General features: G+C 39.6%; 1 protein-coding gene across 1 annotated transcript; it reads left to right on the plus strand.

Moving 5' to 3' along the window:
- Nucleotides 1-405: 405 nt before the first annotated feature.
- Nucleotides 406-12,846, plus strand: LOC119729684 (WD repeat-containing protein 37-like). The gene is made up of 13 exons (XM_038202362.1): nt 406-601; nt 2,149-2,377; nt 2,916-3,035; nt 3,926-3,984; nt 5,701-5,833; nt 6,118-6,234; nt 6,648-6,724; nt 8,354-8,411; nt 8,693-8,872; nt 9,760-9,901; nt 10,240-10,374; nt 10,742-10,856; nt 11,431-12,846. Exons 2-13 carry the CDS (start codon nt 2,170-2,172, stop codon nt 11,548-11,550), a joined length of 1,464 nt encoding a protein of 487 aa, XP_038058290.1. The 5' UTR covers nt 406-601; nt 2,149-2,169; the 3' UTR covers nt 11,551-12,846.
- Nucleotides 12,847-19,881: the final 7,035 nt, after the last annotated feature.

Raw genomic sequence — 19,881 nt, forward strand, 5'->3', positions numbered from 1 at the left:
TGATTTTCTGTTATTCTGAAGAAAAAAAAGAGGAAACAAACCCTTTCCTTTTCCCAGTGGCCCCAACGCCGCCTTAATTATTAGATGGTGAGAAAGGGTCAACCACACCTGACCTTGCCTGTTCCTCGGAAAAAAAAAGGTTAACACTTTTTATGCTTTTGTCCTTTTGGCAAAAATGAATATCTTCATATGTATTAATATATAATAATATCGTTTAATTATATCGCCCCCTCTCTTGCTAAATGACACGCCCCCGTGTTTACAAAACGATCAAAGTCGGGTGCCCACCCTGTTGGGTCTCCTGCCCAGTTAGAGGAACTGAGGTGACGTCTGGTAGCATGACATCGAAAGAGGGGGAAAACAGTCTGGTACCCTTTCTGGTACAAGGTACAAACATGTAGCAACTGAATGGGATCACGACAACTTTTTCACGGATGTTTTTCTACGCGACCAGCCCACTGCACTGATCATCAGAACTCAGCTTTGACTGACAGCAACTTGAGCAACAAAAATAACAAATTTAACAAGATAGTAACTAACACTAACAAATTGTTGTTAATATCCATTAAAACGAAGTTATTTTTTTGCTACTTTATCCCTGGTAAGTATGAGCCGTGCTGTACTGATCTTGATCGTGCTTTAGCGTGTTTAGCTGTAGCTTGAGTAACTCCAGCTGACATGCTCCATATTCATTCACATGTAGCGCTGGAGGAAGGCCTGTGCGTTTCCATGTGGTAGCAAGAGACCCTAAAAAAATGGCCTCTCCAAAAATTGTTCATTTTCACCTCTAATATCCCACCCCAGAGTTCACCCACATACCTCATAATTTCAGCAGTCATTTACGAAGCCTAATGATCGATTTGAAACAAGACCAACAAAAAAAAAGTGAAAAATCTTGACGATTTCGGTGGCTTGTCCGTAAAAATACGCCTGTTCCAACGGCTGTATTCCATTTTGTTTTGCTAATTATATTAATGTATGCATCACGTGATGATGACATCAAAAAATCGGCGCGCGCGATGTATGTGGGTACCACACCGCTTTCAGGCGCCGCAAGTGAGTTCAATTTTCGTCTGGTGCGTTGTCGCGGAAAGCAAGACAACGAGAATGCTCTCCACGGCAACGCACCAGACGAAAATTGAACTCACTTGCGGCGCCTGAAAGCGGTGTGGTACCCAAATACATCGTGCGCGCCGATTTTTTTTATGTCATCACGTGATGCATACATTAATATAATTAGCAAAACAAAATGGAATACAGCCGTTGGAACAGGCGTATTTTTACGGACAAGCCACCGAAATCGTCAAGATTTTTCACTTTTTTTTTGTTGGTCTTGTTTCAAATCGATCATTAGGCTTCGTAAATAACTGCTGAATGTATGAGGTATGTGGGTGAACTCTGGGGTGGGATATTAGAGGTGAAAATGAACAATTTTTGGGAGAGGCCATTTTTTTAGGGTCTCTTGCTACCACATGGAAACGCACAGGCCTTCCTCCAGCGCTACATGTGAATGAATATGAGCATGTCAGCTGGAGTCACTCAAGCTACTTTAGCTGGGAAAACCCAGCTAACTTGGCTCAATTAACAGTAACACGATTAAGCTGCAATGCCATGCATGGGAAAATTGCCATCCTACTCCAACTTGCTAAAGAAATTCCAATTTCAGATCTAAGGAATAAACTTGTACTTTTGGAGGAAGATGTTTCACATGTTATTGTTAAATTCATTAATGGATTTAAAGCTACAATTACTAGGCAATGTTTAAAAACTAATATAACAAATCAAATTCATAAAATATGTAAAACTGTAAAAGCCAACCAACCAACCAACCAACCCTATCATTGCAGGTTATCACTTTTAAATTCCTGTTGCATTTGAAATCATTATCATGATGATTTATACTTTTGCTTATTTTTTATTAACAATATATCTTGCTTTACGTATTTCTTGGATTTGTCTGTATTCTTAAAGATTACACCTTGTTTTCCTTTTTCATTTGGCTCGAATAGATGTTGCTGAATGAAAAGAATGAAGTATTTATTAACCAGTTTTTTTTAAAGCAGCTTTATAGCACCACTGGATAGAACTGATTGAGGAAACAATTCTGTTTATACAGACAAGAATGTGTGTTCTCTGCTCTGATTGTAGGGTCACTTGTAATGCCCAGCGATGCCGACAGATCAAACCAACCTCAAGAAAGCCAACAAGCAACGCCTGTCTATACGCCGCAGCATGAGAGAAAATGAGGCCGCGGCCAGACAGCGAGGCTCGGATGCCGGGGATAGCATCCTCCCTCAGGTCTATCGGGCGCGCCTCTTCAAGCTGTTTAGCCAAATTGAGCATGAGTTTGAGGGGCTGTATGCTGAGAACCTGCAGTGTAAGGCTGAGAGAAGTTTGAATTATCTTAAATATGCCAACTAGTTTGTACTCCGTGCAGAAGCATGCCTAGTCCAAAAATTTGGGACTCTCAATACTGTATATGCATGAGAGTCCCAAAACTTAAGGTATTGGAAGCATGCAATACAAGAAAATAGACTGGCATCTGAAACAACCAGTCCAACACCACTTCAGTACTGCATCAATCAACCATGCCAAAAGAAACATGTGGCATGAACCAGGAACTAGTCTCTGTTTATTACACATTTCTTCATAATCAGCCACTTGACTAGTGACACTGAATGAAGAGGTCAGTCTGTTCAAATAGTTGGACCATGGTTGGACATGTACCAGTCTAGTCTTTACCTCTCATGTGCAACATATGGAAAAAATATCTTCTGTAAACATTGAATTGATTCTGCAAACTTGGTTGGTGAAATATTGAGGACCTTTTCTTTGCCCATTGGAATTTTTGGAGTTTTCCTGCCATTAAAAGAAAAAATATGATTTGTGTTTTGTTGTTGATGCTTCGTGTTTAGTGCAGGACAAAGTGGAAACATTGACAGAAAAACTTGAGGTACTACAGAGCGGCAAAGTTCCAGTCGTTGAGGGTGCTGATGGCATTGATGGGAGCGCTCGCTCAAGTGTCAAGAGCAGAGGTTGGTCAAAACTGAAAAGAGAAAGTATAAAAAAAAAAATTTCTTCTTATTTGTATATCAGTGATTTGTATAGTAGAGTTGATGCTTACAGCTTTACATACAGTCACATTTCGAGCAAACTTTCAACAGATGCCTTCAGTCTCATTAAAGCCAGAGTCCATCATAATTTGCAGATATCTAAAAAGTAACTGGTGTAGTTATTGTTGAAAAACATACATGTACTTGGCTAAAAGATAGTAAGGGAACTAAACTCCCTGTGAAATTATTCTTTCTGGCATGCTGTCATTTTGAAGGAATCAACGAAAGAAGGCTTTTCCAACAGTGCTTCTTAAGACGCACCGTTGGAAATTTCTGTTAGTAGTTCGTTTCTTTATTCAGCAATGCACGCGCACACGCACGCGCGCCATCTATAATTCGTCGGATCAGTGCGCGACATCGCGTAAGCTGCATTTGACTCGGTAAGAACGTGTCTCGGACGCTGAATTCAGGCCCAATTCAAAACACAATTCAGCAACTTTTGATTTGAAATCGAGATCCTAGAATGCTGCTTTTCTTGAAATATACAGCTGAAGCTGAGCTGAAACTTCATCAGGTTAGTTGTTCAGAACCCTACTTTAGATTTTGAGAACTTTTGTTGCTTCAAACAAACAAAATGCACAAATTACAAATGATGGACTATACCTTTAACTTTCTTCGTTGCCACCTTGATGATGATGATTCCCATTACAAAAAAGTGATCTAACTGTTGGTGACTAGCCTGTGGGTAAGGTATACTAGGGGAAGTGGATTGAAATTTGGACTGATTGGATTTATTGATAGAGAAACAGGGTTTAGAATCCGTGGTATTTTATCAAATGAAGCTTCTTCTTTTCTGTCTGTTTGAATCGCAGCCTCCAGTCAGCTGTCCAGCCTGATATTGAAGCCAAAGTACAAGCCCACCACTGGAAAGGTAGGTCCACAAAATCAAGCATGTAAAATTTTAATTGATCCATTTAGCCCCGCCCACTACCCAAATTGACAACAACAGGTGCATCTCTCTAATGCCACACTGCATGGTCCAACCGTGAGTGTCAACCACGAGTACATGCATATCAGACTCTTTTCATGCATTTGGCTGTGCAGTCTTGACTGTGATTGGTCTCAACATTATGGGGGCGGGGCTTAAGGGATTGGTCTTGTGACATAATGGAACGATCCGTTAGGCCCCTCCCACTGCATGCTTGGCCAACAACAGGTGCATCTCTCCAATGCCACGCTGCGTGCTCCAACCATGTGTGTCATATGTTAGTGCACGTATAACCATGTGTGTCATACGTTAGTGCAACATTATGGGGGCGGGGCTTAAGGGATTGGTCTTGTGACATAATGGAACGATCCGTTAGGCCCCTCCCACTGCACATGTGGCCAACAACAGGTGCACCTCACCAATGCCACACTGCACGCTCCAACCTTGAGTGTCAACCATGAGTACATGCATATCAGACTGTTTTCATACACTTGGTTGTGCATTTGTGACTGTGATTGGTCTCAACATTATGGGGGCAGGGCTTAAGGGATCAGCCTTGTGACATAATGGAACGATCCGTTAGGCCCCTCCCACTGCATGCTTGGCCAACAACAGGTGCATCTCTCCAATGCCACGCTGCGTGCTCCAACCATGTGTGTCATATGTTAGTGCACGTATAACCATGTGTGTCATACGTTAGTGCAAGCATTAGTTTTTTGTGAGCCTTTTTGGTTGCACAATTGTGACTGTCTCAAGTCTGGTTACAAATATCAGGGGATGCCTTTGTCAGCAGTCATTGGAATAGCGTGTGACTTGATTTGGGACAGGATGACTTGTGATGAACTCGCTAGGACTTGTGATGGACTTGACTAACTGCCTTCTGTCTCTTACTAAGTAGAGGACCAAGTCCACAAAAATCCATCACTCACTCGCTCTGCTTCCAATACATGACATAATGGAATCCACCACTGAAGTACTGGTGGTTATCGACCGACTTAGTACACATGGCTTATATGACAACAGCAGTACAGGATGCTAGGCAAAATCAATCGGATTCCCCTAGCACTGCTTCAGGCCTCCAGGCCCAAGTCCATCATACTCCATCAATATGTAGTCAAACTAGGCCTGCAGGACCAAGTTCCCCAAAATCCACCAAAATTGGGGGGATGGATATTGATGGAGTGGGGAAGTTAGGCCAAAAAAAAAAAGTCTCCGGTTTCTGGTATGCGCGCGTGTCGCCGTAGCCATGCGCGTCGGCAAAATGAAAAAGTTTTTTTTTCAATACAAGATGATGTCTCAAAACCGCCAAACTCACTGGTTTGACTGGAATCCTGCTGCTGCACAATTTTAACGTGTTTTTAGATGGGGTTATGATCGAGAATAAGCTTTATGTGGCCTCTCTGGACTCCCATATATTTGCACTAAGTTTAGTCGGGCACCATTTGCAGTCATCAGCCGACATTTGAAGCCAAAAAAAAAAAAAAAACAGGTAAAAAAAAAAAAAAAGCCGCGTCGCCGCACCACTTTTGGGGCAAGCTCCATACCAGAAACCGGAGACTTTTTTTTTTTGGCCTTAGGGTTAACACTGCAATATTCAGCCTTATTCGTTGTTGAAATCTAAAGCAGTTACTTTGAGTGAATTGTTTTGTATCATGATAGAATGTGTTCAGCTTCAAAGGAGCAAGTACCTCAGGCTGTCAGCTGATGCGACACTTCAGGGGTCACCGAGACGGCGTCTGGGAGGTCAGCGTGTCCAGAGGGGAGACGCCGCTGCTTGGAACAGCCTGCGCAGGTATTGTTTATCATCATAACTTTGTACTTGTACATGTACTAGTGCTTCGTTTCAAAGGACCCATTCCTACCTGTCGATCAGACAGCGCATTGACCAATCAGATCACGATTTTCTGTTCACGTGACCACAGTAGCCCAATCAAACTCCTATCACAAGCACTGCAAGAAATGTGTACAAAGCAAACTTGGAAGGGGCTTATGGTCAATTGTGGAACGCTCCTTTGCAGTGCTCTCAAGTTATTATGGTTAAGATTGGAAATTTGAAGTTAGTTTCTGTCGTTGCAGATCGTACAGCCAGACTGTGGTGCATTGAGACAGGGGCTTGTGTTCTGGAATACGTTGGCCATCTTGGATCCGTCAACTCCATTCGGTTCCATCCCACAGAATCTCTGGTTCTTACAAGTAAGTTGTCAAAACAACACATCTATGTTTAAGTCTCTTATTCCATTTGTTTCTCCTTCTTCTGTATGATGAGTCTCTTGAGTATAAGTGTGATGAGGAAAATTCAAGAACTGAGTAATGGTTTGACTCCCAGAAAGATTCTTCTCAGGTTGAAACAACAGGTCCTCCAAATCCAAATGTGAAATTTACATATCTCGTGTGATTCCAGTTTAGTAAGCACTTTCTAGCAATTATAGGTCGCATCAAAATGACTTGGCTATGGCTTTCCATTACACATGCGTCTATGGAAGCGGCTGCAGCCACTTCCCATAGACAGTGTGTAACAAGTAGCCGTAGCCAAGTAATTCAGACGCTGCCTTATTTTGTTTGGAACGCAAGGATAAGGCTTGTTACACTGTACTGTTGTTCCACAGGCTCAGGCGATAGCACAGCGCATGTTTGGAAATCGGCCGTTACCTTACCCCAACCCACCCAGGCTTCTGATGTCAATGTAAGTTTATTGTCTTGGTTTTTATTCCAGATGTTCCAAGTTAGTCTGAGTATCACCCGTTGTACAACGGACTCCTTGCTGTCTCTGGTCTGGTGTCCGATATATCTAAGCATGCAAATTCATGCGAACCCACGTGCCAGCCAATTAATTACTTGTGACCAGATTTTATGGTGAACTTGGGACTCGTCACAAGTACCGGCAGCCGATTTCACTAAACAGTGCGTAACTTTCACCGTGCGTAAGACTTACGCAGCAAATTTATAATCGATTTTTTTCACAAAACTTGGCGTAGCTATGCAACGTTTTACATAATATAAACATCTTGGACGAGGATTATGACAGCAGTCGTGACGGCTGTTTGTAATAATGATAATAATAATGAACATTTATACCGCGCCATATCTGTCAATATGACACTCCTGGCGCAAATTATGAGACGAAAGATGAAAGACAGGTAATGAAGTATATGAACATATGAGACCCATTATGTAGCACCTTTTTGCTAGCGACAAGTGTTACTGGGTTCTTTAACGTGCATTACACAACACGCGTGTGTATTATTTTCTTTGTTCATGAAACAGCCGTTGAATCACCTCCGCCCGCCATTTTGAAAAGTTTTTGTCCAGCTTTCTTCGGAATCGTGCAACAACTCGAAAAACTCTGTCATGAGTTAAATAGCAATTCTGTTACTTCCAAACAGAAAGCTGTGAGTGCCTTGTATCCTCCTTGATAAGTTGTGCAATAGAAGGCTCCATGACAAGCAAAACTTGCTGGTAAAATAGGTCATTTTCAGTCGCTACGCCACAACTTATGCCACCTTAAAATGAAATGCACAAGTTACACCATGATTTGCTTTGCAAGTCGTGGACTTCCGCACTTTGAATCTTTCGTGTCATAAATGAAATGTTGCGCAGTGTGAAATCTTGCGCATCTTGCCCAATAAATTGTGGCGCAAGTGGACTTATGCCATTGCGTAAAGTTTCGTGAAATTGGCTGCTGGACTACAAGTCTACAACACTTTAAAAAAAAATTGCCTAAGGCCAAAAAAAAAAGTCTCCGGTTTCTGGTATGCGCGCGCGTCGCCGTTGCCATGCGCGCCAGTTTTTTTTTCAATGAAAGATGATGTCTCAAACCGCCAAACTCACTGGTTTGACTGGAATCCTGCTGCTGCACAATTTTAACGTGTTTTAGATGGGGTTATGATCGAGAATAAGCTTTATGTGGCCTCTCTGGACTCCCATATATTTGCACGAAGTTTAGTCGGGCACCATTTGCAGTCATCAGCCGACATTTGAAGCAAAAAAAAACAGGTAAAAAAAAAAAAGCCGCATCGCCGCACCACTTTTTGGGCAAGCTCCATACCAGAAACCGGAGACTTATTTTTGTTGGCCTAAAGGTTGAGTCCTTGTAATAAATGCTTGGGGATTTTTTCCTGTCTTCTAGCTAAAGTATTTGCTAAAACTTTCTTGCTACACACAAAAAGTCTTTAGAATTTCACATACAAACTGTGTTACTTTTGATTGATGAGACAGTTATAAACTTACATTTTACACCTTGCATCATAAATTGTACTGCAAAACAAAAATGAGAGCTACTTTTCCTTCATTTCTGGAATACTCATCTCAACAGAAATCCTGCCCCTCCTCGGGTGACGACATCGATGGATCTGACAAAGAGGAACCTGATGGTATGTAAGGCGGGAAATAGTGGCAGAATTTTTTTGTTTAAGCATTTATGATTTTGAGCAAAATGCTTGACTAGCTCATTGGCCTTACATACGTCTCCTACGTCTCCTAAAGACGGCAGAGGACACCTCCTGAAAAATCCCCCTCCTGTTCTTTTCAGAACCATACAAACTCGCAAAAGAGATTTGTCACAAGGTTTAATGCAAACTTACTCTTAGTGCTCACTTTACCATGCATGCAAACCTTCAAATCTTTAATGCTTTTTATTTTTTTGTCTGTGCAGGTGTTGAGAATGAAAACATCGTCTACGTCAAATCGCCCCAGGCTCAGCTTGAGGGCCACTCAGGCGCCATCATCTCGGCGGATTGGCTTGCCGGTGGGAAACAGCTGGTCACGGCATCGTGGGACAGGACGGCCAATCTGTACGACGTGGACACTGGTGCTATAGTCCACACGCTCACAGGTAGGGGCATTTTCTTCTTGTGGACAAAATAAGAAAATATGAAAGCGTTTTTTTTAGGTGGAACCACTTTTGCATGCAGAACCACTTTTGCATGCAAAACCATTTTTGCATGCAGAACCACTTCTGCATGCATAACCACTTCTGCATGCAGATCCACTTCTGCATGCAGAACCACTTCTGCATGCAGAACCACTTCTGCATGCAGAACCACTTCTGCATGCAGAACCACTTCTGCATGCAGAACCACTTCTGCATGCAGAACCACTTCTGCACGCAGAACCACTTTTGCATGCATGCCGCACTTGCTCTTCAAAGTAGGGTAGATCATGTGTCATTTTTGCATTTTTTTCGTTTGTAGCTACAAAAGTGCTCAAAATTTAAGACAGGTGCTTAACAACTAACCAGATGAGGTTTTAGCTCTGTGAATGCTGTAGATTCTGAGAAAAACAATATTCTAGGATCTGGATTTCAACTCAAAAGTAACGCATCTTTGGAAAATGGCCTCCTTTATTGCTTTCTTCCAAATGACAGCATGCCAGAAAGACTAATTTCACAGGGAGTTAATTGCCATCCCCATCTTTAAACCAAGTAAGGTCTTCAACCCAAGTAAGGTCTTCAACAATAATTTGCCGGTCATATTCTTTTTGGATAGTTGCAAATGATCTGCTCTACCTTTAAAAACGAGGCGCACGCTTATTTTGGTCGAAGGAGCCTGGTGTGCGTGCGTACTACTTCAGCGCAAGCCTGGTGCTTCCTTAAAAAAATGGCTTCTAATTCTTTTTCGCTGAATAAGTCTGTATGCTGGATTTATTACTAGTCACAGGTGTTGTGGTCTTAGTCTTAGGATTAACAGAAATTTATTCGCTCTCTTTTTTGTGGGGTCATAGGTCACGACCAGGAGTTGACCCACTGCTGCGCATCGCCGTCGCAGAAACTGGTGGTGACGTCCTCTGCCGATACCACCTTCAGACTGTGGGACTTCCGAGATCCCAGCATCCATTCCGTCAACGTCTTCCAGGGACATACAGAGTAAGCTGAAAACAAATTTAAGATCTGTGTCCAGTTTCATAAGCGGATTAAGTTAAACATCGCTTAGTAAATATCGGTGCTAAGCATAAATTAACAGAGAGCCGGTTACAAGCAATATACATTGCATGAAATCTTAACAGGTAACCTGCTTTTTCCGCTTAGCCAATTTTTTGGGTGCTAACTGCTTAGCACATTTCCGTTCTGTGCTGCCCTATGAAATTTGACCTCTGGGAACAGTTTCATGATTTTAAATATTAATATTGCCTTGACTTTAGTATATCTTCATCGAATAAGTATTAAAATTATTCTCCTGATTTCCAATGTTTTTTTCTTCAAAGTGCTGTTACATCGGCAGCATTTGCGTCCGGCGACAAAGTCGTTAGTGGTTCTGACGACCGATCGGCCAAAGTCTGGGATCTCAAGAACATGAGAACACCCATCGCCATGATCAGATCGGACTCGGGGATCAACAGGTAAGGTTTGGCGTAATAATAATAATAAAGATATGGTGCTCATACAGTGCTTTATACCTAAGCTTTCAAAGGGCTTTACAGTTACTATCCCTGTTCATCAGGCCATGAGACCAATAATCTGCAGCAGCTCGAGATCAGCACAATTTGGTCTCTACCTTCACAGGTACTCATTTATACTCCTGGGTTGAGAGACAATTGTAGTTAAGTGTCTTGCCCAAGAACACAAGCACCGTGTTCCCAGTCAGGGTTCGAACCCACGTGCCACGGCATGCAAGCAAATACAGTGCAGCTTAGCAATAACAACGGTTGCCTCAATTGCTACAAAGAGTTTAATCAAATCAGTCGACCCCTTTTTGTATTTGCGTAGGCTATCTGTGTCTGCAACCAACAACGTGATTGCCATTCCACACGATAACAGACACATCCGACTGTATGACCTGAATGGTGTGCGCCTGGCAAGGATGCCAAGAAACAACAGACAGGTGAGTAAGAGCATGTGCCTGGCATTTGAAAAACATGTGACAGGCATGTGAGAGACATGTGAAGAACATGTGATGGACAAGTGAGGAACATGTAGTGGACATGTGAGGAACATGTGAGGGACATGTGAGGAACATGTGATGGACATGTGAAGAACATGTGATGGACATGTGAGGAACATGTGATGGACATGTGAGGAACATGTGATGGACATGTGAGGAACATGTGATGGACATGTGAGGAACATGTGATGGACATGTGAGGAACATGTGACAGATATGTGAATAACATGTGAAAGATATGTGAGTGGCATGAACAAGACATGATGGGCAGGTCAAAATTGTGAAAGGGACATGTGACAGACATGTGAGTGGCATGTGAAAGACATGTGACAGACATTCAAAGACATATAAAAGCTACTCAAAGCCTTAAGACATGCAAAAGACATGTTGAAAGAAAGTTTGGCAAAGTAAGCCATGTGAAACTTACATCAAACAGTGTTTTAATGCCCAAACGTCCAAAATTTGTGAAATATTTTTAAAAGTATCTACTGTATATACGTGGTCTTTTTTCTAGGGGCATCATCGCATGGTGTGCTGTACTGCCTGGAATGATGAAGCAGCCTCATGTAATCTCTTCAGTTGTGGCTTCGATCGACAGGTCTTTGGTTGGAAGGTCGGTATCCTAGCATCCTAAATGTAGTCGACCAATGAGAGAGCAGCATTGTAACTATGACAAACTAGTAAACCAATGTGCTCTCAGTCCACCAGTTGGTTGTTGGTTGTGTAGATTGAACTGTAATTGACCAATGAACAAGAAGCTTTATAACTATAATTGACCAATGAACAAGAAGCTTTGTAACTACAATTGACCAATGACGGAGCTGCTTTGACAAGATTCTTAGCTTGTTGAAAACTATAACCCAAAGTTGACCAATGAGCAGGCACTTTTGATTAGCTGGCAGCTGGCTTATATTAAAGAAAGGCATGTAAGGGGCACTTGCTATAATTGACCAATGAGTACAAAGCTTGGAACTTTTATTGTCCAATAGGCAAGCAGCTTTGATAGGCAGGTTTTCAGTCAGCAGTTAGAGTGGTTATAAGCGGCAGAAGATGTGTTATGTTCAAGATAATCAAAACTTAAGTCAATCTTAAGTGAACGTTTGACATGTTTTTGGTTGAACTGTGTTTTTCATGCTGTCAAGCCGGTAAGTATGGATTTATTGGACATTTTATGGTATATGATAAATTCTGCATGAAATTAAGTTTCATAATTTTGTTTGAAACAATTAAAAGGAGGGTTATTGTTCCCTGAAATATAGTGTGCTGTTGACTTCTAGCCTTTTTCAAAGGAAAATTTGGATGAATTTTATTGTCCCAAAAGATAATTCAAAAGACCTTAATTAACGTAAATTTTCAGCAACCTCAGTGTATTCTGCTCATTGAATTTGCAATTATGCATGTTCTAAATGCTTATTTGAAGTTTAAGAAAGAACTTCACCACAGTATGTGGTTTTATGTAAATAGCTCCTTCATGACCCTGTTTATGACCTTCAGCAGTTTGGACAAATTATCTAAATTTGTGTCGCCAAAGAAAAAAAAAAAAGAAGTGAGTATTAAATGCACTCTGAAATTTTGAGTCCATCTTTATTTTGGTGATGCCACTCCAAAAATGTGCCCGTTACATATATTATTATTTTAACGTGTCTTCTTGCCCATATTTAAGAATTTGTGAAATATGTGTATAAAGTATTACTTTAGTGGTGTTTTTTTGTTTGTGCAAAATGCAAAAAGTCAGTCGTTTGATCGAAAGGGGAAACAGCGACTTCATTGTTCAAAAGCTCATTGAATTGTGTGATGTAAAATTCAAGTCACTTTTAATATCAACGCGGCTGCATTTCTGGCACCCTGTTTTGAAATAGTCCAGAAAATTGAGCCCCATTTGGAGAAGAAAATTTGGATTTAGATTAACCCTTACTGGCTTTAAGGTAATAAAAAAAGTGACAAACCAATTGTTCCAAAACCTATAGAAGTAAGGTCACATTTCAATGAAAAAAAAATGCTGTTTTTCTCATTGTTAGTTCAAAGAACGCCCTCTGTTGAAATTATGTGTTACTGATGTTCCCAAGAATGCTGGAATGATCTATACATGCTTGACATTCAGACAAGTTTGGAGTACTACATGTAGTTACGAATTTTGCTAATTATTTTGTAATTTGTAAATTTAAGTTGAACAAAGAATTTGACTGTAGTGGGGCTAGTGATCTCCGGATTACTGACACCAACATTGGTGTGTGTGTGTGTACATGTACGTAAACATCGAAAATGGCAGTTAAGCATTATTAGATGTGCTTATCAGTAAATGTCGTAATTTTTTTTCTTATTCACCACGGTTTGAAGGTAATTTTTGTTCTTCATGTTTTAACATCGCACCGAGTTGTAAACGTGTGTTATTAATTGTTCTTTTGAAAAACTTGATTTAAATAGCATTTTCATGCTAAAGACATGAAAGATGTTACATAAATGTGCTTTAAAGGGTTTTGGAAAACCTGCGTAAAGTGTAGGTATTGAAATTGATTTGAGCTGATTGTCAAAGACAGATGACTAAGAGTTCATTTTTTTTTCCAATTTTTTTTTTCTTCTAAAATTCAGTTTGAATTTGTACAACAATTTGTGTAAATAATCAAATTCTTTATAATTGTGAATATAAAAAAAGGTTCAATAATAATTTATAATTGAAAGTCAAGACTATGATCTAATCTGTGTATTACATAAAGTTAAAGTAATGTGTGCGTATTGAAAGGAGCTTTTTTTAGTGGCCTTAATATTGAAGTAGTTTTCCATGTGTTGAAATATTGCACGTCAGCTTTAACCCATTGGTACTTGTACTACACTACTCTATTACGTTGTTTTTATTACTACTTGATGAATCCAGGAACCGCAGAGGGCTCAGGCGGTAAATTGGGATTAATGAGCTGGTAGAAGTTGCCATCATGTATTAAAGATGTTCCAAAATAGAGAGATGTTTATTTATTCCAATGCTGTCTCTGATTTTTACCCGTTTCAATTCTTCAATGGTTTTAACCACTTAATTTTTATTATTATTTTTTATTATTTAATTATTATTTTTGAAGAAAATTTCGATTTTTGCAAACTGCAACATTTTCCAGTCAAATCCTGATATGCAGCCAAATGCCATAAGTGTATAAGTATTTGCGCAATATTTCTTGCCGAAACCTCATTATGTTTCAATACTCTGGGGTGTGCACTGGAGCGTAAATAATAATAGTGGATATTTATAAAGCGCAGGTATCCACCAGGTACTGGCGCTCACGGCGCTACATCATTATTACCCCTGCTCATTGGGCCCATGAAACATTCCAAATACCATCTCAGCTCCCTGGGGAGTATGCAGCTCGATGCAGCCTATTTGGCGCAAGGAAGCTAATTCAAACACAATAACCATCACTGCCCTCACAGGTACCCACTTACTCCTGGGTGGAGAGAAGCAATGAGCGACAAAGTGCCTTGCTCAAGGGCACAGGCACCATGACCCCGCCAGGACTCGAACCCACAACCTGCAGCTTTACCCACAGACCACGAATCAGTGCCCTTAACCACGAGGCCACAGCACTCCAAAGTAAGAATTAAGTACAAAATTGTACAATAGGCCGCGCACAATGGCCAATTCAAGATCAACACATGGTCCACCTCCACAGGCTTCACAGACTTTGTGTGCATGTGTACAAAAGACACAAGGGATTAGCTGGTTAGGACGCTTTAACCAGTCAGCCGTGCCTGTGTATAAAAACAGCCAGTGAGCATTATCACGTCCTCCGACGCAAACTCGTTAATCAAAACCAGTACAAAAGGAAAGTGATGGCAATATTAGACATTTCTGAATCAGCATGATACTTTATTATCACTAAGTACTCATGTACTTCATAAAGGAACAGTTTGTCTCATATTTTCCACAGTAAAAAGAAAAGAAAAGAAAAAAGAGAACATTGAATTTTGACATCAAAATCACCAAACGAATCACATTCTTACTTTACAAAAGCTAAAAACCACTGAAAAACTAGAGGCACAAAAGAAAATCAGGTGTTCCAACAAAATAGTATCATTTAAAAATTCCTCTTTCAAACAAAGACGTGACCTATCTATAATGCTGAAGAGAGAATGAACATTTATTCAAATTTTGGAAGTTCATGCACATGTGTCATTTTTGCATACGTGAAAATAAAAAATAAAGTGCAGCATTACGTTGGCGTTCTGCTTGACAGCCAAGATAAAAATAAACGAAAATCAGACTACTTTTCTGAATGAATTACATAAAAAAAATTCTAAAACTGTTTTTACTTGTTCTTTTTTTCCCTCAAAATAAGATGGTCTTTAAGCACTGTGTTTAGACAAACTAAATCAACCATTGGTTTTGAACTAGAAATCACTATTATCAGTGAAACTCTTTTGGGTTTGATGAATAATTAAAACCAAAAACTAACAATTGTGTTTCTAAACTACCTCTTAATTCCCAGTGCGTTCATCTGTTAATCATAATTTACCAAAATTAAAGAAAAAAATTAAAATAATCACTAACATGGTGGCAAGATCATCTCCCAATATCCAAACAATTGGAAATTGTCTTAATCATCCTTTTATTTAAAAAAAATTGTATCTGCAGCACAAAAATCGTCCAACATTGTTTACAAATATCAATTCACAATAATTGATGTATGCATACGATTTGGTGTCCTTAAAGTAATGTACATGTATCAACAAATCTCATTTTACCTTACATGTAAATTTAATGTGAACTATAACAAAAGTTATCCCGAAACTCTTTCCCCAACATAATTTCCTCTGTTTATTCATAACTCATTTTGGTGTCTTCGCTTCAGCTGCAACGTGCGCATAATTCTCAAGCTAATGCTGTACAACATTGTAACAGGCACATTAACTCAAGTTGGAAATCGGGGAGCAAGTTAAACGACTTTCACCAGTTTACGCCGGGATTATTTTGATGAGAACGGAACGAGGCGCAGGATTTATTTTCACTCGACCTCAAGCCGGGCGGGTTGAAGCCATCACCCTCGGGCAGCGCCCTCACATTTCCGGCCTCGCTCCCTGCGTGTTTACCTGTCATCCGTTCCGAATACCGCACAACTTTTGCGTGTACATACACGGCCTCCAGCGCGAACTGGTTAAAGTTGGAAATAGGTGAACAAGTTACAACTTTTAACTTGGGACAGTTTCACACAGAAATCGTGCATGATTTTTTACCATTTCCTTAATGTCTAGACTGTATCCAATAAGCTGAACATTTCACAGGTGTTTTTCAACATCAAGTGTTAGATTTTGAGCACTGTTTCCACAAAAAGAAAAGAAAAAACTCACAGTGCTGTAAAAATTCTGATTACAATGGATGTGTTCTAAGGTACATTTACATTAAACATGAACTGAAATTTAGCAGTTTTTATGCATCTTTTTTTTTTTCAGTTGTAAATCGTGCAAATACAACAAACAGGTATGCATGTGCATAAATGAAGGCCCGTAGAAATGTAAACATGGTAAATCTATTGACGTTACATGCACGAAACAACTTAGAAAAACTATTGTACAAGTATTCCGTGCTACAAGAAGTTTGAGCCACTATTATAAGGAAGTGTTAACGACTTCGGTAGGAAGTGGTTGGAGACTTTCAGGGGGAAGGAACAAAAGACATTAGCAGAGATACATTTGGAAAATACATTCACATATTTACATTTTTTTTTGGCCCAGGGTCTATTTAAAAAACAGGTGCATGTACACAAAAACACACGGAGTACACTACGACTTATTTTTTGTTTCAGAACAAATACGTGACACGCTTACAACTTTAAAAAGTGCTGTTTATGGTTGAATATTGCTACAGCCCTGGATATATATTAAAAAAAAGAGGGAAAAAAATACAAATACGATAACTAACAAAGATTTCTACAAACTTTAAACATGTTTTACACTTCTGGAGAACTTGTTAAAATGGAAAATGCTGTGATTTGTACCTAATGTGTTAAAAGTTACTCCTCTTAAGATTGCAACTTGCACTGAATGGTGCAAAACAAAAGGGACATTTCATCTTGCGATATGGTCACTATTTACAAAGTTGTCAATGTATAGTCAACAGAGGGCGCTCTCGCCTCATTTCGATTTTCCTGATTGTACACTCCGATCCATGTCTTCAGGGCCCAATGTCATGGCTCTGCTAACCACAGAATTCCGTGCTAATGATCACCATTTTGTGCTAACCGCGCTAGAAGAAAAATTCTGTGCTAACCCTGTAAGCACAGAATCCTTAGTTATTGGATGTACGCATGCGCAGAAGCCAAACTTCCTCGCTAATCCCTGAAATACACTTACCATAAGCACGGAATATTCTGCTACAGTAAGCAGGGAATTTGTATGCTAACGGTAAGCAAAGCCATCAAACTGGGCCCTGGTTTTGTCCAATAAAAAACTATTTAAGGCAAAATGTCCGACAGTGTTTTATTACGCAAATGTGTAAGTAACATGTATATTACTATCGTTTCGGTTTGCGGTAACACCATGTGGTAATAACTACTGCTTAGAAGATATGTAGTTCTGAAAAGAACTTGTCCTGCTTATTATCAACATTGCTAAGTACTTTTTGTTCTGTTAAGAACAGTCCTGCTGTAAGTTCTAAACGAACTTGTCTTTGGTCTCAACGTTTCGACTAGCCTGCTCTAGTCATCGTCAAACTAGCCTGCTCTAGTCATCGTCCGGAGACGATGACTAGAGCAGGCTAGTCGAAACGTTGAGACCAAAGACAAGTTCGTTTAGAACTTACAGCAGGACTGTTCTTAACAGAACAAAAACTACTTAGCAAAGTTGATAATAAGCAGGACAAGTTCTTTTCAGAACTACATATCTTCTAAGCAGTAGTTATTACCACATGGTGTTACCGCAAACCGAAACGATACCGATACCCCACCATGCAAAGTCTCAAACCTTATATGTATATTACTTCCTTAATAATTAGCTGGGTACTTTTTTTGAAAAGCTATTGAACTACTCCGGGCTATAGTTCTCCCAATGACTTGTGATACGATGTATGTATGAGATAACATCCATAATTCTTAATGCGTGTATCAATAAATTACACATGTACATAAGGAAACCAAAATTAAAATCATGATTACATAAATGTGTTACTAACGTCTTTCATTCACAAAAACTTTCAAAACTGAGAAGGATGTACAAAAACGGTATATAGAATCTACACTTGGTGGTATTACATCGTACCAGTACATGAACACATAAACGTTTATTACTGAACTCATTGTGAAGTAAAAATTTGTGTGCATAAAATTACAAGGACTTTGATAAGCAAAATAAAAAGATCCACTCCCTCAAAACTAAAGTTGCCCAGTTAGCTGTCAAATTTTTTCAACGTTTGCAAACCTGATTGTTGAGCACAAACTACCATCAGAAAACTTTGGGTAATTGACGTTGTCAGAATCAGGTATAAAGAGCAATGCTTGTGACACTGTAATAAAATATAATCTATGTGTAATGCTTAAGAGAAACTTTTCTGAACTACGTCAGTATTTTTTTTTTTAAATGAGCATTGAACAAAATAAAATAAACTGTAAAACCAATGCTGCACCCAATGCTTTGGAACATAGTAGATTCTTCTCTATATTGTCAAACAGAGGGGCAAAAACACAAAGAACAAAAATATAATGCCTTGTAAAAAATGTTTGAGAAAAAAAAATGTCTGTGGTTTTGCTTTTTCTCAACAAAAAAGCCTTTCCTTTGGTCCCCCAAAGACCAAATGCTGACATCTGAATAATAGCAATACACATTCTTTTTCAAAGCAATTCAATGAGATTCATTTCTCTTGTAAAAAAAAAAAGAATTCATAATCCCAAACACTGATTTTGTATGCAAGGGAGACGTTCTTTGTTTTCATTTTTTTTCTTCCAATCAAATATCCCTCAATTTGTAACTGACCTCTAAATGGTCCAAATCTGTTCCTGAAGCCTAAGTCCAAAATATTTACAATTCAACTTCATGGTCATTCTATTGGGGATTACGAAAGGAGGACAACGGAGTACCTGTTGGCCAGAGCTACATGCAACTAAGTCCAACGCCTCCAGAACAATTTTATGTTTTTTTCTTGATAATTCCTTAGAGAGAGACATGAAAAATGTCTGCAACATTTCTGAAAAGTTCCCGTGCATGCAGAGTCTGTAAACCAGATCCAGAAAAAAAAATTCCATATATACTGGTCATTCCCATCCGCAAAAATAAAAAAATTGGTCTGTATCCGTTTAAATATGTTACAAAAGGCCAAGAAAATATTTTTAAAAATGACCCAGTGGAAATACACGCACGTACATGTAGGCCTATCAACATAGTTGGCCTGTGCCCAAGATGAAAGTGGCTGCCTGAATGGTATCCATTACATTAGTGCAGACCCCAAAATTGTAGCCTCCATTCCAGCAGCCAAATGTTCCATGGGGGAATCCTCTGACGTTTTAGATTCTCAATCTATCGAGAGTCTAGCCCTGCCTTATATGGCTGCAGTTTGGCTCGGTAATCATTGGTGCTCTTGTATCTGCAATACTGTATATTACATCTTCAAATGAACTCTAGATACCTAATTTTCACAGGAAAAAAAATGAGCATTACAGATCTTGTAAGTTATATACTCTAGGATGAAATTCCATAGATTGGAATGTCAACGTGTCCGAGTCTGTAGAAGCACTGGAGTGCCTGAGGGTGATGATTTCATTAGACGTCATGATAAACGCAAAACTGATCCTGGTCAGAGACTGTGGGTTGACCCTTGCCGTTTCCAATACAAGGCTTTACAAGCAGTTGGTGATTAATATAATAGCTTTTGACACTTCATTAAATGAGTGATGAAAAGACTAGCGTCAGTAATTAGTGGGTTTGTAGTAAACAAAAGACAGTATAGAGGCCACCCCCCATAAATTAAAAACAAACAAACACACTTACTAAGATG

Source organism: Patiria miniata, unplaced genomic scaffold (assembly GCF_015706575.1).
Source record: "Patiria miniata isolate m_02_andy unplaced genomic scaffold, ASM1570657v1 HiC_scaffold_21, whole genome shotgun sequence".
NCBI lineage: Eukaryota > Metazoa > Echinodermata > Asteroidea > Valvatida > Asterinidae > Patiria > Patiria miniata.

Bases quoted from the DNA above. Each gene is read 5' to 3' on its own strand.
- LOC119729684 (XM_038202362.1), top strand. From the start codon at position 2,170: ATGCCGACAGATCAAACCAACCTCAAGAAAGCCAACAAGCAACGCCTG. The intron at 5,834-6,117 runs GTATTGTTTATC...CTGTCGTTGCAG, and splicing joins GCTTGGAACAGCCTGCGCAG to ATCGTACAGCCAGACTGTGG. The intron at 6,725-8,353 runs GTAAGTTTATTG...TCATCTCAACAG, and splicing joins CCCAGGCTTCTGATGTCAAT to AAATCCTGCCCCTCCTCGGG.